The sequence below is a fragment of the Sebastes fasciatus genome, chromosome 18 (assembly GCF_043250625.1).
Source record: "Sebastes fasciatus isolate fSebFas1 chromosome 18, fSebFas1.pri, whole genome shotgun sequence".
NCBI lineage: Eukaryota > Metazoa > Chordata > Actinopteri > Perciformes > Sebastidae > Sebastes > Sebastes fasciatus.
In genome coordinates this window covers 11469893-11495148 of record NC_133812.1, presented here as the reverse complement: position 1 = coordinate 11495148, position 25256 = coordinate 11469893, and the positions used below count along the sequence as shown (strand labels likewise).

General features: G+C 42.0%; 1 protein-coding gene and 1 long non-coding RNA gene across 3 annotated transcripts in view; both read left to right on the top strand.

Annotated features, from left to right (window-relative positions):
* Positions 1 to 25256, top strand: part of LOC141755882 (uncharacterized) — a 490132-nt gene that overhangs the window by 253225 nt on the left and 211651 nt on the right. The window lies entirely within an intron of this gene.
* LOC141755875 (MAM domain-containing glycosylphosphatidylinositol anchor protein 2) overlaps positions 1 to 25256 on the top strand; it is a 310559-nt gene that overhangs the window by 190361 nt on the left and 94942 nt on the right. Inside the window, exons 6-8 of one of the 2 annotated variants that reach the window (XM_074615183.1) lie at positions 8461 to 8657; positions 14185 to 14317; positions 14561 to 14830. In XM_074615183.1, the coding sequence (XP_074471284.1) occupies positions 8461 to 8657; positions 14185 to 14317; positions 14561 to 14830 (600 nt within the window). Of the gene's footprint in view, positions 1 to 8460; positions 8658 to 14181; positions 14318 to 14560; positions 14831 to 25256 lie in introns of both variants that reach the window. The other variant, XM_074615182.1, reaches the window with a different exon arrangement.

Below are 25256 nucleotides of genomic sequence, written 5' to 3'. Positions count from 1 at the left end.
GCAGCTCAATAACAAGTTAATTACATTGATATTTTCTTAGATACAACACAACAGGTGGAATTTCATGTTTTGTATTACACCCAACACACCACACCTCTTATACCCAACATATTCCTCTTAAGCCACTAAGATACACTTGTTACTTTATTATTATCACACAGCTTTCTTGAATACTCGATTCTGATTGGTCAATCAATTGATTAACCTGCATCGGCTTATCGTTGCAACTGAGCAGCTTGTTAGGCACTACAACCACAGCACCGCTGCATGCAACGCGCTAATCTTGTCAGTTAACGGTTAATAATCGGTTAACGAGGGTCAACTCGCACCAACTTTGACACCGCACGTCCTCGGGTCCCCAGCAATACACCCGCCAAGTATGAAGTAGATCAAATGGATGGTTCTCGAGATACACGAAGGACACACACACATTCTGCGATTTGTTGCTTTATGGTTAGGTGCTTTCACATCATCATTCAGGAAGGGTAGCCCATCCTTGGTTGGTCTTTGTCCAAACCAAACAAAGGAGCAGATCATTAGTCTGAGACCAGAAAAAGAACTCTGTCATGTCGCTGGTGCTTTGCCTCCAACTCTAATGGTGGGTTTCTAGGTGGTGTTGTTTAGATCAGTGGTCTGTGGCTCGCTTGTTTTCGAGGGAGATGAATTAGAGAGGAGATGAGCTGAGGCAGACGCCACTGTCTAAGGGAGAGGATGAAGAGGAGATTTCATTACTCCTCACCCCCCGACACACACACACACACACGCACACATAGAGAAGAACTGGGCCTCATTATTTCCTCATCTCCATCACTGGGAGGAAGTGAGGGGCTGGAGGCTCTGCTGTGAGGCTGCTGACGTCTGCCCCTCCATTTATCACACACATTGTCCACGTGTACACACACACACACACACACTGGTCTTGTATGGAGGTGCAGCAGTTCTAAGTGGGCCGCAGCTTCCTGAACACAGCAACGGCTCTTAAAGCAACAGTTTAAACAGCAACCGTTAAAGTGCAGGATGACTCCATCTGGCTAGAGGGAAACATCATCCGCTCTTTGAGCTTAAACATCATCTATTTGCATAGTTTTGACTTGAAGGGAAAACGAGCAATCAAAAGTCTATATTTAAGCTCTGGAGGTTTGTTTATAGCACAAATGAAATGCTTTTTTAAATCCATACTGCACATTATCATAATCATTTTTGTTGTTTTTTACACATTAGCAGTCAGTAACTGGAGGGGACAAGCCCACTTTACTATACATTATAAGCATCTTCTTCCAATGCTAATAAGGCCGTTGTCCTCTACAGTATATCTGTTTAGGCTACTCTGCTACCAACAGTGTAGCATGCTGCATCGTTCACAATCGCTCCATTGACTCCATTCTGCATTACCACTTTAATTGGCAGTAATTACACTTAACCAGGCCTGATGACTGTGGCCTCGGAGAGGGAGTTAGTTACCATTACCTTAATGCTCAACGCGTATCCTATGAGAGAGAGAGGGGGGAAGTCAAGTAAAGGTGATTTTAAAGAGAAAGAGAGATGCTTTCTCCCCCCCCCCCCCCCCCCCCCAGAAGAAATTTAAGTTCAAGTTAAAGCAGGAATGTGGAAATGCTTCATGAATAATTCAGGACTTGTTACACAGTACCACAGAGGCAAGCCAAACAGCAGCCATAGCAGGGGTAGTGTGTTGCCCTTTACAAACCTTAACCCAACTTGTCCAAACTCCCCCTCACTGTGTTCCTGGCAGAGACAGAAGAGTAGCCTTTATAAACCCCCTTATCACTGAATTAAAACAGTTGTTTCGACCCCTGGCAACTGACCCACTGATTAAATTCCTATGCCAAACTTCAAATATTAAAGCCTGCATGTAATGAATTGTACCCAAGATGCACACACCCACACATAACACCACCTAACCCAATATACCTGCAGTGTTTTATTATTGTGCAACAAAGATTTGGATAGTCTTTCTTGTTCTACTGATGCAGCCAGAACAAAAAACCCTGATTCAGTCGTTCTTTTCATTTAGAATCGGTAAATACCAGTGGCATTTCATTTCATTACAGAAGTAGCTAATTAGGCGTGTTTTCAAAAGCGAGCAGTGTTTGCATATTGTTATCTCCCTTTTCATTACTGCCGCTTGGAGCGCTACATTCTTTTATCGCTCTTATTAAAAAAACATGGATTGAGTGCCTTAAATGCATGTCACAATAGTTGAGTGCGTAAAATCTGTGAGCATAACCTGAATGCAAAAATATGTAGTCAACAATGCATTTGGAAAACATTTTAAAAATGCATGAAGATTAACATTTAACGATCGTCTGAATTGCTGCTGCTTATTGGATAAACAGCATGTTTAGGTCCAAATCACAAAAACAATTATCAAAATATGTTCATACTGTATACATGTATATAGTAGACTAAATCTACACATTTGCATATTAAGGATGTTTAAATACAAATACAAGGATAGTGTTTGTTTTTTTATTACCCAAAACATAATAAACTAGGTGCTTAAATGTAGTGATTTTATATGACATAGCATATGTCAAGACATTTACATGTGAATGGTCAGAGGTTTGGTTTGAGAGGGATAAACATATATATATAAAACAATGCCTTTTAGATAACAAAATAGATAAACAATTTGGAATAATACCCACAGATGTGTGAGATAATATAATATGATATATTATATATCATAGTACTCTCAGTATCATGAACAATAAAACACAGGATATACTGTTAATGACACTGACATGCAGTGATCCACCATAAAAGCCCATCATTATTATTGAAAGGTTCTTGGTCAAATTAAAGGAATAGTTCAACATTTTGAGAAGTGCACTTGTTCACTATCTTGCTGAGTGTTAGATGAGAAGATTTCCGCTCTCGTGAGTGTACTACAGCCAGCAGCCGGTTAGCTTAGCTTAACACAAAGCCTGAAAACGGGTAAACAGCTGGCTTGGCTCTGTCCAAAGGTAACTAAATCTGCCTACAAGCACCTCTAAAGATCACTAATAAACACATTATATATAATTTGTTAAATCTGTATAAAAAAAAACTGTAGATATGAGAAGTTGTGTGGGACTATTTCTTGGCTGGGAGCAATGACTATGTAGAGTTTTGTCATCACCGTGACGCAGGTTTGGGCGATGTGTTAAAATGTTCCAACCGGTTACCGTTAGCCGTTATTTTTGTAACAGAGGTCGACATGTCACAGGAGTCACAGGATCTATTTACTGATTGGCTGCGTGTATTCTCTGGCTGCACTTCGCCGCTAAACTTCTCCCAACTTTTAGTTTGGCTGCACTTCACTGCAGAATCAAACGGCCGCGGCACGCTGAGTTTCGGAAGCGGCCGCCACAGCTTTCCATAGTCGTTGCATGGCAGCTCGCCGCAGGCCGCACTTGCTGCTGCTCTGGTGTGAATTTGGCATTAGATGTGAAAATATGCCGGCTCTACATGCTGTTTTCCCCTGCTGTCGCTCTCTCTCTGCATGCTGAGCGTCTCTCGTTCTTCTGAGCCAGACCATTAAATTAGCAAAAGAAATTGACAATCATGGCCCAAAAAAAACCCAACCGTCGATGTACTCAGCCAATCGCCGATAGACGATATATTCCTCCAGTCACTGTGCAGTTCCCAGGAACACAGCAGAGATGCTGCTCCTGGCCAAGAAATAGTCCCCCAGTGATATGAATCTTCTCATCTACTGTAACTCTCAGCAAGAAAGCAAAGAACTATATTTTCCAAAATGTCTTAACTATTCCTTTAAAGTAGAAATTGGACTGAGTTTAGCATTTAACTAATTGATTAATCCATAACATTTCCTAGTTGACCAAGACCCTAACAGCTAATCGTGCAGAAGGGCAGCCCTAACATGTCTGTAGACAAGCAGTGGCTAGTAGTAATAGAAAACATATGATGTGATTAATGCTTCAAATTAATACCTTAATCTGGTTATTCGCAGTAATCTGTTCAGACAGACAGCACAGAGAGCGCTGCAGCATGAAGCCGCTCTCGCTCGTGTCTCATGTCTCAAAGAATGATGTTCGGTTCACTGAGATATCTCTGTTACACAGGCGCCATCGTCAGAGTGGACTTATTGCAGGAATAGATGCGTCGTGCCCGCGCCCACCCCTCCAAACACATCCATCCACCACCACAATCACACTTTAGTATGGAGCAACAGCTGACACCTAATAGATACAGCTAGCAGGAGCTGGTTATTGTGGAGTGTAGCCATGAGATAGAGGTCACCGTTGCCACCGGGTTGAGAGATGGAGGGAAAGGAAATGTACTGAAAATAAATTACATGCTGGATACACATATTCCATCACAGGCCTCCACATGAGATGGATGTTATATATCACCACTGTGGCTTATTAACCTTTTGACCCACATAAATGAAATGCATTAAAGCGGCACCATTCAGCAGGCTGAAATTACACACCATCTAGATCATGTTTTATTTGTGCCGTCTTATTTGATGTAGTGTGTTTACACATTGTGCATATTACGAATTTAAGGTCTCCTTACAGTACATTAATCCCACACATTACGCATCAGCACGGAACTATCTCATGCTCACTGCCCATTATCTCCGTCTCTTATTTATCACAGGCTTTTGTTTAAAGACAGCTACCAGTGATATTTTGTAAAAAAAAATCACACAAACTCCAGTATTCACAATAGCAGATACCTTTTAATGAATATCTAAAGAGCCAGAGAATGAATTCACCTCTTGTTGCTTCCAATTTATGTGAAGGTGGTTCTACCTTTTTTAGCTTCTAAAAAAAGAGGCTTGAAGGTGAGGTCATTCACAAGGCAGGCTGCCAAAAAATAACTTCCTTAATCACTTATGCCTCATGCCCATATTTCTACCAAAAAGCAAGTCACCCTTATTTGGGATGAGTGCAGGAGACAGCTGCTATGCAGTTTCACCACCTTATTAATAGGAGTGGGGGAAAAAATCACATTCACCTATCTATCGCAATTTTTTTTTACGATTTTGAAATTTACTTTTTAATACCAGAATCAATATATTTGCTTCATTTGAGTCTACGCGGAGGTAGAAGGAAGTTAGCTTTATTGTTGTGGTCAGAGTAACGTGACGTCATATCCGTTCTGTATCCGTCAACCAAAACAAACCGCAGCTGGCCGCAACGAGGAAGTAAAACTCTCACAGACTAAATCCTAAGTGGTGAACACTACACATACAGTAAAGTACGGAAACACTTTGGGTTTCACACATTGCCAGGAAAAGCAGAGCTCTTCTCAACTTTTTCCCATAGTGAAGTGTTAAAAAAGTTAACAAAAATCGCAATAAATCATAATATCGAATCGCAATACTTGTAGAATTTGCAATACATATCAAATCGGCACCCAAGTATTGTGATAGTATCGAATCGGGAGACAGGTGTATCGTCCCAGGCCTACTTATTAACCCTGCTTCTCGATAGTAGCAATTTAGAAGTTGATGCATGCTTTTGACCCTCCTTTTTGTCTTTGTTTCTCTCTCACTACGACCCCTTCTCTCTCCCCCGCTGTCCCCCGCTGTCCCCCGCTGTCCCTTGGCACAAAAATAAAAGCAAATTGCTTATCTTTGACGCAACACGGCTGTTTCTGCTCATGAAAGACGCTGCGCAAATGTCATTCGGGTCAGCGGCTCCCGCTGGTAATCACACTGGGACGGTGATTAGGTGAAATTAATCGCGGGCCTCTGTCGCTCTGTTGCTGACAGCCTGGGAGCCAGATAGGTGTTCTCTTCCCTAGTGACTTCGGCAGATCAGGCGGAGAGAGTGAAAGACATCAAAGCCGAAAAAGAAAAAAAACTTGCATTTGATTAACACCCGAGAGACAGCCCCAAAAAGGTGTGTGTGTGTGTGTGTCTGTAGAAAGATGTTGGTGTCTGTGTGTGTGGGTGGAGAGAGGTAATGTGTGTGAATTTCCATGCAGGTGTCTGTTTTTTTTGGGGTGGGGTGGGTTGGGGGACATGAAAGGAAGGAGCTAAGGTTTGATGTGATAATGAAGCACCTTCTTTAATCCTCATCTTCTCTTTTATCCAAACCACTCACTTGTGCCTATTTGTCCAACAAATGTTTTGGTAGGCCTATAAAGCAGAAATCTCCATTGTTATTCAAACGGGAATATCATCTTCAGCTTTTTGTTCGAGTTTTTTCTCACTTGAGAGAGAATAAAAAAGATCGAGGATAAACTGAGTTTTGTCTTGTGAGACCTCCGTTTCATGTGTCACGCTGCCTCGGCCCCCGTGTTTTAATATCAAAGAAACCCCGAGCTTTGAGACCTGTCATGGTTGATGGGAGTGAGCAGGAGTGATGCTAAGGTTAGCTCGCTGAAGCGTTTAGCTGTACATGGGCAGATTTACCGGCCTGTGAACCCATAAACCTGCAATTACAAACCCTAACAACTCCGGCGCAGGCGGCCTGTACACCACAGTTTTCCTCTGGGCTCGGGGATTTAAGCTTCACAATCAGTCAAGCGTGACTTCAGAAGCTAATTGCACAAGAGTGACACACACACACACGCACACACAACATCCTTACGGGGGGAAAGACTGATGGTGGAGGTGGAATTTTGTTTGAAATTCATCAAATTTTAATCCAGTGCGTACATTTCCATATTTCCATATTTATCTCTTTGCGCTCCTAGCATCTACTTCCTCTCTGCATCTCATTTTGGCCCTATTAATAGCTCAAACCGCTCCTTACCTAATACACAAACATACAGAAACACCCACTCTTGTCACCACAAGGAAAAAAAAAATCCCATCAGGTCCGGTGTTCAAAGACACGTGTTATCCCAAGGTAGATAGGGCTGTCAATGAATCACTCCATTTCTGCCACAGTTGGTAAATTGACTGTTTGAGGCAGGAAACAGATGAGGGGGGAACTGGGGAGAGTCAGAGATAAGATGTAGCGTTCATACTCTCCTCCTTCTCCTCCTCTCTATAATGAATCGGTGTATTTACTTAGCAATCTGCTCCTCTAAAATGGCCCCGTGATCGCTCCGTCTTCTCCGGAGCGTTGTCACCCTCTTCCCCCCCTGTTTCTCCCCACCCCCCCAAAGGTAATTGCTCTTACCTGAGACACTGTAATGGATCCTGGATGAAGTATTGACCGCTGCTAGATTTTGATTAAGGGGCTGTAGGGCAGAACATGTCTTTAATGAAACTGAGGAATCAGCATTCTGAGGCTGGATGCCATGCAGTCAGTTGCGGCCCACAGGCACCTTGATTAGGACCTGATCCTCAGCAAATCCAGAGGTGGGCCACGGCTACTGAATTAAAAGCGATGAATCCATCCATTAATAATACCTGAGGCGTGTGTAGTTTTTCTCTGGAGGCTTATAATCGTTAAAGATTTGGGTATTCATTTACTGTAAGCGGTTTGCTCTCGCTCACATGTTCACACACCGGCTCGCTCGATCACTCAATCATCCACCTTGTTGCTCGCTCGCTGATGCACTAACTCACTCATTAATACACTCAATCGCTTTCGTATGCAAAAGGTCAGACTTTATCAGTTAGGATTTTAGCATGAGGGATAACTTGCATTAGCTTCCCTCATCCTCTCCCTTAAATTGCCTTTTTTTTTTCACTCGCGTTAAAAACTGATTGCATCTCGGGCGGAGATGAAAGGGTAACAGCTAGCTCGCCACATTCCCTGAGCGTGCAAATGGACATAATCTAAAAGGGGAGTATTAGCATGCTAAAAGACACCACAGCTATGATGAACAGCTTAATGCGATAGCCGGGTAAGATGATTAACTTTGAATCCATTTAATCAACCACGAGCGCTTTCTCAAATAACCCAACTTGTCGAGGCGTTTGGGGGAAAACTTCCCTCAGATCTGTTGGGGAAGTGTGTGTGCAGTAACAGATGTGTCGAATCACAGAGAGCCCGAATCAGAGCGGGGGCCGTGCAGCCAAACATTATTCTTTCAAGTGTCCGACATCAAATATAATTTGGTGCACAGCGTTTGTCGTCCTCGCTCGTGTTTGCTGCTCACAATGGAGTGCGAATTTGGAACACGCAGCAGCTCGCTCATTGACTGGGAAGTCAATGTGCCCTTGGGCTGCATCCTATTGACTTAAGTAGTTCAAGTAGTGGGCTTCTCACCTCCTTCCACACATCGACCCCTGTGTGCATGCTGATAGCCGGCTCTCCCAATGCAATGAGGATTCTGACCCTTTTGGTCAGACCTTTAACCACAATCAAGACGGGAGATTACAGATGACATAAAGATTTTACACTTGATTTGTTTATTATTGCTACCACAGCTAAGCACATACTGTATATTCATGTGTGAGACGTGGTCTGTGTGACTGATTGATCCGAGGAGTCTTCTACTCAATCGTCAATTTGAATAACTCATGGGAGAGTGTTTATTGATAGCTTCCTCCTCTCTGCTCCGTCTGTGTGCTCCTCCTCACAGACCTTGATGACCCGGTGGTGACGGTGCACCAGAGTATAGGAGAAGCTAAGGAGCAGTTCTACTACGAGAGGACTGTGTTCCTGCGCTGCGTGGCCAATTCCAACCCGCCCGTCCGCTACAGCTGGCATCGCGGGAGAGAGGTCCTGACGCAGGGCTCGGACAAGGGAGTGGAGATCTACGAGCCGTTTTTCACTCAGGTAAGACAGAAGCGACATGAAAGTAATCAGACAGAATAGTAGATGCAAAGACAGATGTTTTGTTTTATTCATTTAAGGCCACACAGGTAAAGGCTTAATATAAATATATATATATATATATATATATATATATATATATATATATATTTCACCCAGTAGAATAATTGTATTTATTATCTAGGGACTATTTTCATCCATAACATCCCAACATAATGTTTAAAGGTGTACATTTTAAATAAATTTGATATTGGTCCACTTGCAACATATGGACAAAAGCAAAAACACATAAAAACGTTAGGACTTTAGCGATCCTGAGTCTTTTAATGTTGCTTAATGCGGGCTGTCATGAAGACATGCACCTTTTGCCCTCCCTCTGCACACTACAAAGGAAGGATAAATGGGCTGATTCAGAATACAGGATGTGAAACAAGCATAATAAGCTTTTGAAGGCACAGCAAACGATGTGTTCATCACAAGCTAAATTTGCTGAATTCCTTTCAGACAGTGCTCTCTCTCATTCAGTATTAAGAGATGCTCTCATGACCAGTGGCACCCTCCTGTGTGTAACCAACAGAATGGGGAAAAAATACAGCAAACATGTTTGTTACAAATAGATTGAAGCAGCAGAGCTGGTTTAGAATTTATTAATATTATTACGACAAAATGCTCTCTTACCATGAGGGGGTGTTTGTATTACAAAGTTTGTTGACTGCTAATTTATGTGTGTGAAAAAGATAGTTGCTGTTTCAGTCACAATAGATAGAGTGAGCCATACCATTTTGCTTCAACAAAAGATTGTGTTTACAGCACACACATGAATTATGTAAGGGATAATGCACGACGAGGTGTCCATTATTCCTCGTATACCATGGTCACATGACAAAGAAAAAAGTAATTAAGACCATTCATTTATATTTTCCTGCATTTTGCAACCAAATTATAAAGTTTTTCACAAGCCATAACTCAGTTTTCCTGGCAACACCTGACGGTTTGCTAATACCTGGAAAAATCATTACCATCCTATAAGATTCCTATGCAATGGAAACGTTCACTGCTCCAGTAAATAGGACGGACCTTAGCTACGACTTAGCAGCAGGAGATATTTCTAGTCCTTTGAACTGAAGGACTAATGTTACACTTAGTATTGTAATTAAGATACTCATTTATTTAATGTAGCCAACGCATTGATTTAGAACGATGAACAGTTATATTGGAACTCCTTAGGAGGTGTCCATTATTAGGAATTGATGGATACCCTTCAGCCAATCAGAATCGAGTATTCACCCATACCATGGTATAACAGGTGATAACTGCCTTTTTCAACAACAACAAAAAATGATGATCTCTGTATGTGAAGTAAACAAAGTTTGATAGCGATGGTCTTATTAATAGTAATACAGTATATTGAGGCTCATGTTTTACATATTCACCAACACCACATCTTGTTACAAAGGTGACATATTGCAACGTGAAATGCTGTAATAATAGTGCTTTCTCATTTGCCTTCATGTATTGGGAATACGAGTTAGTAGCATTGGGACTGTGCTTTTTTTGTTTCACATCACATTACCCCAAACCCCAACACCACCCCTTGTTGTAAAAGCTATGAGACAGTGAAAGCTGTACTCATTAACACTTATGAATAGCAATATCAGTTTCACAATTTTGCATGCATATTGAGTAATTACAGACACAGAAAGATTGGGTTCTCTTCACAATCAGCTCCCTCAATTGTGGATTTCCCTTACAATTTGGAAATTGAGAAACTTTTCCCTTAAAGGGAATTGTGTGCAGTCAACAAAGAGCTGATTGAGCTTGCTCTGTCACTGGGAAGGGAATTGCAGTTTTTGAATTGATTGAGTTGAATGTGATTTGGATGTTGAGCCGGGGTGGCAGAGAGAATGGAAATCTACGAGAAAGAGGGAATAAGACACGCGAGAGAGGAAAAGAGGCTTAAGAAACAGAGAGAGAAAAAGGAAGTGAAATTGATGTTTGGCCAAATGGAGAAAGATGGCCGGGGACTAATGGAGTGGGTGAAGGAGACTGAAGAAGCTGCACAACTAGCCTCATCAGACACTCTTCCTCTTCTCCATCCTGCTCTCCATACCTCTTTGCCTCTTCATCCTGCCCTCTATTAAAGCTTTAATTGGGTCTGAAAATATGAGCGCAACCCAAACCCAGAGATTAGCTTTGTGACGGCGCGACCCCAAATAAATCCTGACTAAACTCCTAGTAATTTGCTCATATAGATGGCTAATAGCATTATTTTTCACCAATGTCTGAACTTGCCTGAAACACACTCAGACAATTGAGTTACAAATTCATAACTGACCAAAAATCGAGCCTACGGGGGCAAAGTAGAGTCCGTTAGAGTGCAGCCGGGCCTCCATTTTGGCCAGGCAGATTTGTGAATTAAGTTGGCCTCGATACCTTCCTTCCTTCCTCCATTATTCTTCATTCCAGCGTCATTCCCTAACACCTTTTTTCAGTCTACCACATTTTTTTTCTTTATATTCCCACTGATACCGTAGAAATGCAGAGGTGGCATTTCAAACTCTGTACAGAGAAGCAGCTCATAATTAAGTGAGGGCCAGAGCTGTGCTTTTATTGTAGAAACTCTGTCCTTTGTGCTGTCTGTTACTTTCTCCTCCACCTCTCTCTCCATAATATTCCCCTCAAAGTGCCAGAGAATAGGACAATTATCGAAGGTATAATGGAGCCATTTCTCATCCCTCGTCAGATCCCCTCTTCTTTATAGTAGTCAATATGTTTTGTTGTTGGTGATGTTTTCTTGCGGTGTAATGTTCTGTTTGAGCGTGTTGTCTAGCTCTTGAGGAGGGAACCATTTAAAGCCCGAGTTAGCAACATATCACTCAGCTGAGGCACACATCACATTTTCCTATAGCTCTTAGTTCAGCTTCCTCACTCATTTTCTTGGCTCCCGTGTAGTTAAGTTAGTAGTTCTCCTGCTGCTTTTGTAACACTTAAAACATTTTGAATAGAACAGAAAACACTGATGTTGAAGTTAAAGAATGTAATTACAATAGAGTGCTGCAGAGATGATGTATTTATGTAGGTCAACCAGGAAGTTAGCATCGCCCTGGGTTCCCTCGACAACGTTTATGATAACTACACATTTTGTTCGGCAAGATAATCTTCACGAATGAACACCACTTTTATGATTTTTGAAGTGTAAATGCAATCGGCAGAAATATAAAGCTAATGTTAAGCTATAAACGAAACACATCACGGTCACGTGAGCGCGAGTATACACAACGAGGCTGTAAAGGCCTTTTTTAAGACACATAGAGGCTTCAAAGTCACGAGTTTGGTATGTATTAAACGTGTTAAAATGTGTTAAACACAGACCTTATCAGACATCTAACTAAAAACCCATTCAAAAAACCCACTGACTTCCAGGCGAGGGACCCGGAAGTGCTAAAATGCCAACTCATTTCCGGGTTTTAGGACTCATTCCTGTAGCACTCTATTAGGAGACATAATGCCATGACACCAGAAGCCAAAGCAGAAAATATCTCTCCGAAGACAGATATTATACAGGTTATATACTTTTCTCAAAGACGGGGACAACCTTTTCCATAGGTCAACTTAACTTATTAAATGTTACCATCATTCTGACCAATTAGCAAACACCCTGTGCTGATCACGCATTAACATGACACCTTGCATGTTCTCCTCATGAAATGCTGTATTGTGCACACACATATCTTCATAAATAGAGGGCCTCTCTAGTGTCCATCACAGCACATCTGATTTCCATTAGCTGAGGTGCAATAATGTCCAAAACAAGTAGTCATCAACTTATACCAAGGAGGACAGGGTACCAAAAGAAGATTAAAGATTGCCTCTACATTAGCTTGAAACACAGGGCCAGATATAGCTCTTTTGCCGCCCTAGGCGAAATTCAGATTTGGAGGACCCCATAGGCGCCATAGGCGGAGCGCCACTTGAGGGTTAGGGTTCAACCTCCAGACCCTAACCCTAGCCTCGTAAACCGCAACAAACATCAGACATCACAATGGTTTTAAGACAAAAATTTAAATTTGTATCTTCATAAATAATTGTATTTATTATAATATAAATAAACAATTGGTCCTTGATATTGTTGGCTTAAAATTGTTTAGTCAGTTTCACTACAATTTACACTTTTATTAACTAAATAAGTGCGGCCGGGCAGATGAAAAATTGAAAAAGAGAAGGAGAGTTACAGGGTTGAAAAGTATTTTTTCCTTTCTTTCTTTGTTCATTTGTTACCTCAAAGCAAAAAATAAGGAAGGGTGCCCACCGGCATTTTTTATTTTTTTCAATAATTATTTATTTATTTTTACAGAGGGCGATCAGCGCCCGCCAGAAGGTGGTGCCCAAGGCGACCGCCTATATGGCCTATGCCTTAAGCCGGCCCTGATGAAACATTCCCTCAATTGCATCTTTACAACAGTGCATTTGAAGTTCAAATCAAGTTGGTTTTGATTCTATGTTCCCAAAGACGAGCGCCCTCAAATATGTAATTTAAAATATGAAAGCAGAACAGGAGGTTTTCACCTGACAGTGACAACGTACTCCCCCCGTAATTTCTTTGCCCTTTACCGACAGTCATAAGTTCCGTTCCCGTAGCTCTTGTGTACTTTAGCGTTCAATCTCTCCATCGATATGGCCATCAATCCCCCCCCAGTCCAATTCGGTTTAATGCTTCTGTCCTCTCCATTCCTTTCTCTGCCCCTTGCATTTTCAAAATAGATTTTCCTTCCAATCTGCCCCCCCCCCCCCCCCCCCATACCCCTCCTGCTGTGAGTAAAGCTTGCACTCTGACTACCGCGGACCTCATCTCCTGATATCTGCTCCAAAAGCAGAGGAGGTGACAGAGAAAGAAAGGAAAGAGGAGTGCGGAGTCCACGGCTAATCTCATACAATTCATTTATCCACGAGCTTCATTGGATATGAAAGACGCGAGTGATCGCCGTGATGTGTGGACTGCCGCAGCACGTGGCTGACTCATGTTTTAATCTGCCGCTCCCCCCCCCGCCCCGACACCCACACGTCGGAGTCAACCAGATCAAAGGTTCACATCCTCATCATAGCCTCCTGGGCGGAGCTCATGGTTGACAGGCCCAGCTGGAATCAAACACACATTATAAGTGAGATAGCAGTTTCTGTGGAGGGACCCCCCGCTGAGCCCATCATTATTGCTGTAGCTGAATGGTGAAAATACTGCAGGGCCATTGACTGGATAGAAATCCACACGTTGGTATTAAGCGAGTTGACACATTCATTTCCTTTTAGTAGCACCATGATTTAATAGAAATGTTCTTGAAATCTGCTACCTCCTCTCTTCATTTTGGGCTTCATTAAAACCGTATACATATTCATCTCTTTGACCTTTCTTTGGAGCTGTTTGGCCTTTGTCATCTCCATCCCAGTACCTAGCTTTTCTGCATTTCTTGTACTTGATTATGTTGATATTTTTGCACACATTTGCATACCAGTGTTGGTTTGGTCTGAGCTGCAGGGGGAAACGAAGATTTTGAAGCTGAAGAACCTGCGTCCTCAGGACTACGCCAACTACAGCTGCGTCGCCTCCGTCAGAAATGTGTGTGGGATCCCTGACCGCAGTGTGATCTTCAGACTCACCAATAAGACAGGTACGTAAGACTTTTAGTCATTATCCTTTTATAATCATACCCCAAATGACTGATTTTTGCAGTGATATTGATATGATTCCAAGTAGATTGCGAAATAAAAACAGCAAATTCGAAACACGCGTCTTAATAAGTGTAGGACAGACATGGAAACAGACAGATGAACTGACATATTCTGTAACTGTCATAACTGCCAAAGTTGTCCATCTCCTGCCAATTAAGAGTCCACGCGCTCTTCCTCCACAGCCTCGCCGTCCATCAAGCTGCTGGTGGAGGATCCCATCATTGTTAATCCCGGCCAGACGGTATCCTTGGTGTGCATCACCACAGGCGGAGAGCCGCCCCCCAACCTCAACTGGATCAGCAGTAACGACAGCCTGCCTCAAAGGAGCGTGGTGAAGGGCGGCACGCTCACACTCCCGGCCATCACCTCAGACGAGGCGGGGGTCTACAGCTGCGTTGCCAGCAACAACGTGGGAAACCCGGCCAAGAAGTCCACCACCATTGTGGTGCGAGGTGAGGAAGGCATTATTGCACGACCAGATACCTGTACGTATATGGAGCCCAAAACATTCAGTATAACATAGATAAAGGAGACATTATGAAATAATCATATGAATAAATAGAGTTAAATATATAAAATAACAAATAAATGGTGAAATAATGTGATTTAAACCAGCACATTATTCTGAAGTGTAATTTCATCATTCTAGTTTTCATAATAATTAAGAGTGTTCATTTTTGTTTAATCCTAGAAATGTTTATTTCAAATAAAAATGAGACATTTTACGATATAATGTCAGATCATGACAGTGGAGTTGTCACCAGTGCCTGAAAATAACATTTCACAACAATGAGTTGAGTTTTGATGATTTCTCAAATTATTGCACAATTTATTGATTAATACATTTTACTGTGTATAGCATTATGTATTTAATTTCATGTCTGAGAGTGATAAAGGATAGATACTAAAGGATAGATCTATATAATATGCCAAGGGCCTCAAATGTTGTGTGAATCCCTTCTTTGCTGCTTGAGGACGGTGGTAAAGCAGCACATTTTGTATTATTCGCCCGATGTTTTTATTTCTTGTTTACTTTATTACTTTTGATTAAGCATTTGTTATTTCTTTTTATATGAATTTATAATTAATTTATTCACAGTTTTGCTGAATGTCCTTCAGATATGCTATTACAGTTTGACCTTACTAACATCAGATCTCAATGTTGTTAGGGCTCCGGCTACTTAAAGACTGCCAAGGACAACGCTGGAGGCAAAAGAGTGTGAAACCATTAATTAAAATACACTGACTCAAAGAGTAGTTAACACAAATTTAACAAGAGCAGCAGGGCGAGGGGCCATTGCTGCCTGTTTGGTCATTATCAGGAAAATATATATATATATTTCCAAGCTCCTTTATACCTGAGTGGCACGGGAGGCAGAGGAGCATCTGATCTGAGCAGCTCATTACAGAAATTACCGTTATCAAAGTACCACTTTAGCCACGCTTGTCATATTGGCAGCTCCCTATCAACGCGGATACACAGAAGGTGAAGGGGAGTTTTACTTGATAACAGACACACACGATGTACAATAATTCTAAAAAATAAATGCTTTGAAGGTTAATACTCAAGACGGGCAATTTTACTACCTGTAAAAAAAAAAGCTGTTTTGATTTAAGACGTACACAGATGCGACATGATGCATGAGAAAATCAACCTTTCATACTTAAATTGACTGCTATTACTAAGCTCGAGGATTAAGGTTCGGTGTGTGACTACAGTAGGATTTCATCTGTGAAATAACAGAGGATCCCAACGTCCTGAATGGGAAATTGCAATAAAAAAGATGCATTAATTACTGGAAGCCTTAGAAAAAAAAACAGCATTCACGGTATGATCCAAATGTGAACTTTAACTTTCAGAGAACCTCACACACACACACAAATGGAATCACATTTGAATCTGAGTTTAGCTCATAAAGTTTATCCCAGAGTTTCCTCCTTTTCATCTAAGAGATTATGCCACAGCTCCATCATCGGGTCGCTTCTGCGCTCAGCCCGTTTGGAGGCATTTATTTATGCAGCCATATATTCCCTGGGATGAAAATCAAATCAACAGATCATTTGTGATGGGCCCCCTCTGACAGATAAACCCCTTCTCTGCATTGTGAAAGTGCCCATATAGTTGAGGACTTAAGAATTGAGAGGTTTACATCAAAGGGAAGGTGTCAGGTGTCCCATGGCAGCAAATAAGTCAGAGCACGCTCGCCGCAGGCAATCGCTGCAATAAATATCACGCTCTCATTGATGTGTCATAGTCTGGAGCTGACAATGGCTCTCATATGGGAACTTGATCAAATATCATCAACAAAAAAAATTCACCACCTTCTTTAAATATACATGATGTCTGAATACACTGTCATTGATGTGTCACATTTCAGACTGCAGAGCGTTTTCTGTACTTGTTAAAAGTTAAACAGGACAAATATGTATTATTCTTCTTGACTAAATGTCATGCAGGATACCCGTTGATTTGTCACGCAGTGAAAGGTTTTATGAATCATCAATCCAGATACAAAATCATAATCATACAACTGTTATTTCTTAAAAAAATCATATGTGTAAGGATTAAGAATGGGAGAAAAAAATCAATATAGCATAGTATCGCGATATTTTGCGTGGCAATATTGTACTTAAGGAATAGCCCAAGCATGTTCGATTAGCTTGTCGGGAACAACGCTCCAAAGTTACGCTACATTTTGGCAAGGAAAAACTTGCATGGCCATTTTCAAAGGGCTCCCTTGACCTTTGACCTCAAGATATGTGGATAAAAACTCTGAGATGAACGGAGTGAAAACTGCATCTTATTAGATAAAACAAATGTTGATAAACTGCATAATTTGCAGTTGAAAAAAGGTAATAAATCGCAATATATCTTATCACAATACTCATCATATCGCAAAATGTTTAAGATCACAATATGATTGTATTGTGATCTTAAGTGTCGCGGGGCCTCTAGTGATTCCCACCTCTAGTAAGGATATATTTGTTAAGTTTCTGCATACAGGATACATCACATCCTTATTGCAAAAGACAGACATTGATGAACACCCATTCTGGAGACATGAACATTAATCAGTAGCCTTGTATATTCCCCTAAAGCCTAAAAGCCATCACCGACGTCTGTGCGACTGTAATTTACTGTAGATGTTTAAACAAAAGGCAATCAGACAGGGGAGGGGGCTAAATAGATTAAAGGGATGGTTTGGGTGTTTAAAAGTGGGGTTGTATGAGGTACACAGTAGGTGTATTATACCTACAGTAGATGACTGTCGTCGTGCCTCCAGCTTGAAGAAGCAGAAAGGAGTACCGACATCGGAGCAAAGCAATACAGTGCTGTGAAAGGGGACGACAGAAAAATATATTTTAGTCACCTAAAAGACAGGCTCTCCTAAAAAAATTATATCAGTCTAAGTGTACGCTATATTTAGAATATTTTCACCGCTTTATCTTGCCATCAGACAGCCTTTTCTGACGGGGAACTGAACTAAAAGTGAAACTTATCTATGCTCTCGCCAAAGCCAGCAGGCTCAGATGACAAAAACAGTATAGATACGTTTCAATTTCACTTCAGTTTGCCATCGGAAAATATTCTAAATATAGCGTACACTTAAACGGATATACTTTTTTTAGGTTAGCCTTTATTTTAGGTAACAAAAATATGTTTTGCTGCCAGCCCCGTCCATAGCACTGTATTGCTTTGCTCCGGTGTCGGTACTCCGGTCTATTTCTCGATGCTGGGGGCGTACCGACCGCCATCTAATGTAAGTAATACACCTACTATGGATAAGTATCTCATACAACCCCACTTCAAAACACCCAAACTATTCCTTTAACAACTGACATCTAATTCTGTCCTGAGTAAATCAGTTTGGAGTGAAAACAAACTAAACCAAAGAAATCTAGGCAGTCTTAATACTAATTGGAGAGAGGCTTAAATGACATGATTAATCAATATGTGACAAAGCAAATTAAGGATCGATAAAAACAGAAAATAAATTGGGAACATTCTCATGAGATTGATGAACAGCCGCCCGCTCTTGTCAGTGCAGATCAATAGTTATAGAACTTCATGCTGCTGTATAAATGACGTCTAATCAACTCAAAAGCTACGTTCTGAGCCTGACGAACCGTCACTGAGTGCAAATTTGGATCTACATACTTAAATGACATGTCAAGTTAGCTTGGACAATGAGAGGTATTGATTATCAAAATAAATTAGAAAAGAAGACAAACTGAAGCGACATCAGCGTTTGATGGGAAACACTCTGAAGTCCAACAAAACATCACTTATCAAAAATGAATTTCGAACCAAGCGCTATGGATCCTGTGTAAGCTCTAAAAGCCAACAGCAGTATTGTTTTTATTCTAATTCTGGGACCGACTGATGAAAAGCAGTCAGGAACGTTGTCACACATCTCGCCGTGGCGTCCGGATCGCTCTCCTGAGTCTGATGAGCTGTCACCGACGAAAATGCAATTTTGGGATCAACATGCACCAGATGAGGAGGGTGGGACCGTATATTAATAGACTACGTTGTTCATAGAATTATATCATGGATTTGATTGGTTTCTTAATAACTTAACCAGTGCAGCAGCCATGAAAGGTGCAGTGAAATAATGGAGACACACAGCTCTCTCTCTATACCTGACATACTCAAGGTGGCAATATGTCAGCATGAATAGTCATGATACACCCTTTTTTAGAACAGTTTTCTCCATTGTTTGCTCGTGCTTTTGCAACATGTTTGTGGCACTTTCTCAAACTGATCCCTCCTTAATGATTGTTACGATGCATGAAAACAAGCCTACAGCGTCTTTCCATATTAAGGGGGCTTCGTGGGTGGGTTGTAGGTGTTCTTAATTTCCACCTGGAGCAGGAGATTTCCATCACCATGGATACTGTTAGATCTTTGAATTTAGAGAAAATTGGGTGTTTTTCTTCTTTGACTTGAACTTCTGCCCATGTTCTGGTGATTTAGTCACCAAAACAAGACAATGTAAAGATTTATGAGCATGACCAAACTAATATTTGATAATAAAGCTGCAAGACAAAATGTAATTTTACATGTTTCCTGCATTCTCCGACGAGTGCTTCCGTTTATGGGTAGTGGGTTTAGCACGACTGATACTGGATTTTTTAGGCAGGTATTGATATTTGAGAGTTGAATATGGATATACTGTATCTACCGATATTATTTTTCTTTTTTCTTTTTTTTCTAAACACTTAAAACATTATTAAAGTTTAGTTTTTGTTGTTGTTTTTGGCTGGACCGCAGAGGGCCAGACTTACAAACGCAAACCTACTGTCACTGAGTGACTGAGTGATGAAGTTACACGATTGGTCGGCCGAGTGTTGGAGTTTCCTCATTGGCTGTTACACTTTCAAAATTAAATCAAATGAGCCCGTGCGACGCGTCCGGCTCACAAAACCTGGGCCAAGCTGTCAAACTTGGCGATCTAGTTCTAAAATGAAACAAGATTCAGCCGTGGCGTAGCCTATTTCTCGCTTAAAATGTTACCAGGGACCAATCATGTGCATTCCACGATAGGGAACCTCACTACTTGAACGGCTACTTGAGTGGAGCAGCGCGTTCCTTGTGTCCTCGCCGGACCTGGTGGACGTGGATTTAACATCACAGACATGACCACTGACTATTATTATTACAATTAAGCCACAAATTCACAGACTGACCATACACGGTCCAGCCATATACTCGGTTTTCACCAGAGTTTTGTTTTAAGAATTATGACAACAATATGTACCGAGTGATACATTTGACAGTTAAATAATTAACTCGTCAATCCTCTTTAGTTGACAGACCCTGAAAAAACCCTGACATTTCTGTACTGAAATGTCTTGTTACGAATGGGCTGACATATACAGTCCTACCGATAAATCTGTGATAAGATCATATCAGCCGATATATCGGGCCGGGTGATGGACTTGGTGAGTCAACACCAGTGCAGACGGAGGGTTTTACAGTCCACCTCCAGTCCCCATTAACTGGTTTGAGATGGCAAACCCACCAAGTGCCCAGAATGGATTTAAACATGTCTTCTTTTCACCTTCCGTTTAGTAAATCAATCATGCATGAGTGCAAATTAGACATGAAATTATAAAGGAAACACTTACAGGTAATATACAATAACTACCATGATTGTAGTCGTGGCACTTGCGTTGACTGTATCTTCCCCCCTAACGCCTTTCCATCGTGACTAAATTATAATCTAACCATGTAGGAATTAAGAAAACCCATTGTGCTTTGCTCTCCTGTAAGTCCCACATGTTGGATCGATTTTTCAATGGAAATGATTGTCTTATTTGCACATGAAAATTGCATATTTCTTTTAATTGTGTTTGACGAAACATACAGTACAGTCGCTCCACTGGCAACTTTTTTACTGACGTGATACTTTGAAGTGAGGAGAAAAAAGGAGAATTGAAAGAGGATAAGCCAGACTCGAGGCTAGAGCACAGGCAGACCTTTAGTTGCTCTTTGTTAGTGTGTGTGTGTGTGTGTGTGTGTGTGTGTGTGTGTGTGTGTGTGTGTGTGTGTGTGTGTGTGTGCGTGCAAGAAAGAGAGGCAACAGAAAGAGAGAATACGTTCTGTGTGCTTGCTAATAAATTTTTTACATAATATTTATATGCCTGTTGCTTTAATTTTCCGAACATCTCGACTGTAGGCTACAAAACCGATAGAAATCAAAAATGCTCCGCTAATTGCTGAGGTTGTACGTGTGACCGTGATGAGTTAAGGCTGAAATGTTTGGAATTACAAGGAGGAAATTCAGAAATATCTGTCTTTGGGTGTGTGCGTCTGTGTTGATATGCACGGTCGTATCTGCCTGTGTACATGAAATACCAATTGATTTGGTTCTGCTACGCTGACTTAATTTCGCAGGGTCACCCTGTGGCCTCGACGTTGCCTATCTCAGCTTGTTCGCCCTCCGCTCCAGTCCTTGACGAGCCCTCTCAAACTGCTGTTGCCAAAGGGGGCTGTCTGTGTGAAAACACACATCTCTCCCCAGCAGATGGTAGCTTCTCTGGCCATACTGTCCCACCAGCCAGACTGCCTTCCAGGGCTTGGCCATCTCCACAGCCGGCCCAGCGTGCTACTGGCATCACATCGCCCTGCTGACAAGATCCTTTTTATGGATTAAGAGTCCGCGCAACACGTCTTCAAATGCAGGTCAATACCCTGCCTCGACCGGCCACTTCAGTCCACTCTGTCCTCCACAAACACACCAGTTTGTCATATATCTGCCGCGACAATGCAAATACACTCTACTCTGGTTGTTTCTTCCTTTCTTCTGTTGCTCAAATATGAGTAGGCAGCTCTCAAACGGAGAGTTGGTGAATTGAGACAGGACTGTCCGTACATGGTGTTGTTGAAATGGACAGCTGGCCTGGCATTTCTGTGTTCATGTCTCCCCGCACACAGACTCTGTGCATGTGTTTCCTGTCTTTTTCGCTAAGCAATGTGTTTCCCCTCCGTGTGATGTGGAAAAATGAGCGCTGCTGTAGCTATCAAAGATTCAAAATCAAACGCAGCTGTGTTGTTGTCGGATTTTCTCGACAATTCCTCCGGGGGGTTCCTGACAAATTCAGGTATGAAGCGCTTACGCCCGAGACATCCATCATTCCGACCTGCAAAACGTAGACACAACTAATTCCGCACACCCACACACACAATCGAGCATAAACACAAAGTCAAACACACACATAGCTATCATCCACACTTTTGGAACTCTGATTGGAAGCTTGCTGTTATTTATAGAGAAAGCAAAAATGCAATCTTTTTCCAGTGTGTGCTCCCCGCTGTTTATATTTAGACTGTTTGGATGGCGAGAAAACAATCATGACGTGCCTTGTAAAAACCCGGCTGTCAGCATGTGAATCAACATGTGAATGACCCTTATCAAATTTGCTTTGGAATAAATTCTGGTCGAAAGCTGAATACATTTCCATTCATGAATGCCAGATTTAATGGCTGGATGGCCAGAACTGGCACCGGCAGGCCAGTCTCTTGGGCTACAGCCCCGAGGACCGCCTGTGTGTATTTGTATGTGTGCCTGTACATGTGCACGTGCCTGTTTTGTTTGTGCATTCGGTGCATGCGAATCGTTTTTGACATAAATTAAAGCCAGAAGTCAGCCTGAAGGTCGAGAGTAGCAATTAGGACTCTCTTTTCCCCGCTAAAGAACAGACATGTGTGAGTGGCCGTGATATTGCGAAGGTGCTGATGCATGGTGGGAACGTGTCGGTCGCTAATGCGAAGACGCGTGGAGTGATAATAGGAAAATAAAAAGGTGTTCGGATGGCAGTACGAATGTGCGTTTTGTGTGAACGCCTTTGTGTTTCGAGCCATGCTAACGCCTGTTGTCCTTTTTTGTGTTTAACCTTGAGCGCATGAGAGGAGAGTGGCAGTTAGAGAGACATCCATCTGGCTCCAAGAGATGAGTTCAGCTCCACATGGTGATATTCTCTGCAAGAGTGAATGGAAAGCGCAGTGTGATGCCTGCTGAGAGACGGACAGACAGGAGTGACTGGGGGGGAAAAAATGAGATGAAGTGACGGGTAGACGGGAGGATAATGATTCAGAGTGAGACACGTTTTTCTTCGCTACCAGACAAAGGCGGGGAGAGTGCACTGGAGAGAGACACACATTCAAACATCTTTTTCCTTGCTGCATTTGTGTGTGCGCATAATTGTCTTGTCCCTACATACGTGCATGTCATAATCAGTATGTCAGGGAAGTGTGTACTTTTGCCCTGCTAAGAAGCTCCCCTGAGGTGGTATTGTAATCCCGGCGTGTGACATGAGCTCTCTGTAGAAGAAGGCCACAACCGGGGCTTTTCTCTTTGTGTGATTATCTGCGCTTTTCATGTTCAGGCCACCCATTATTCCCACAGGCTATTAAAGCTATGGAGAATCATACAGGCTCGCTGCGGGGAAAGGCACTTCACTTTGCTGTAATACAAAACAAGGAACACAGGAGCACTGTAATTTGTTCGGTAATGATCCAAAAGAATGCCTTGAATATCCACTGGATCACCGTTGAACCCCGTGCACTCTCTCAAGCGAAATGGGACACGGGAGACTTGAAATGCAAATGTACTGTAAGCACAAGCAGAGCCTCCCATCTCTTCTCTTGATATCGCCGTGAAGAAAGTAGCGCCTAAGTGGCTCCATAGTGGATGTTTTACTCCTTGGCATGTTGCCACAGTCAGGGGTTCAATGACAGGAAGCTCTGACGATGATAAAAGGAAACCAGCTTCCAAAATTCATCAATAATTCATGTGGAATTTGTTTATGCGTAGGTTTGAGTTGTGTTTTGTGCCCCAGCGCCTGTGATACTGCCAATGTTTTTTAAAAATAACGCTGGGGTTTTTCTACACTGGTGCCTGAGATGATGTGTGTTTAAAATTTTGCTTATTCTGCTGTTGATTTCTTGCTTTCGTTTGCACCTAATGAAGGAGCTGCCACTACACTGGCCTTGCTAATAAGTCGTGGTGTGTCGTAAATGAATCCCGCTGCAAGCCTTTAATATTTAACATACAGTGCAAACAGTAAAGATGATCTTTATAACACGGTATTGTATCATTACAAAGTTTTGTGTGGACTCCAGGGAGAGGGAGAGGGAGAGATACACACCCCTACTCAGTTGTCATGGAGATGGATCAGAGCTCAACAGGCCCATCGCCATAACAACTGAGCAAATCCGCTAATGAAGACAGATATTGCTTTGCACAGATGTGCACGATATTGTGTCTACCCTACATACAGTTTGACATACTTATGTACATACAGACTCACTAACTCCTACTGCGTACGCACTTACTCTTGTAAGTTATTAATGATGTTGTGTAAATTGTGGAAACAATAGTCGGAGACACCGTTTACCTCCAGAGCAAATTGGAAAGCTCTGTCTCCGAGCGGAGCCATCGTTAAAGATGCATGTAACCTTTGTCGTGAATCAGAAATGGGGACGGAGGAATGACAGTGTGCCATCACCCGATAAAGTCTCCCAACTCTGCTCTTCTCACCTCACACACTCACCAGAATCCCTTTTAAGAAACCTCTAGTTTTAGATTCCCTCCCATGCATAAGGAAACAGGCACCATTTTAGTCACTGCAGCTGTCCAGCGACATTTACTACAACCAGGTGAAGTAATGCCCACTTATCTCTGTTGTACACAAATGTAGTTGATTTACAGGAATGCCTACTTACTATTCAATATTTATGGTCAGATAAAATTGCAGGACAGGAGGTTTGAATGTGAAGGAAGCGAGGGGAGGGGGGCAATTCTGAAATATGCATGAGCGCGCATATGCAGCACTGGCCATTCCAACGTGCACTGCAGGTCTGTGCGGAAACAAGAGGAGGCTGAAGCGAGGGGAAGTGTGGGAAAAGTAGGGAGTGGAAAAAAGACCATTGAAATTTAATCAGACAGTTCTCTCGTTTTAACGAATAGGCAAGATCAGTGGTTATGGCAGTGGGCTACCTCCGGGTCCGCGAAGTGAAGCCAATGAAGTGCCTTAAACTTGCATTTTTTCTAATAGCCAGCAGGGGGCGACTCCTCTGGTTGCAAAAAGAAGTCTGTCTGTATAGAAGTCTATGAGAAAATGACCCTACTTCTCACTTGATTTATTACCTCAGTAAACATTGTAAACATGAGTTTATGGTCTCAATCGTTAGTTTCAAGTCTGTGTTCAAGGCAACAGTGTGTTTTCAGTTCATGAAAGTTAATTATAACCTTTTTGGTTGTCTGAAAATGTCTTATTCAGCGTTCGGTTGTGCTTAGCTCCACCCTCTTGTGTCACTTCTGGTTGCAAAACACCAAGATGGCGATGGCAAAAATGACGAAATCAAGGCTT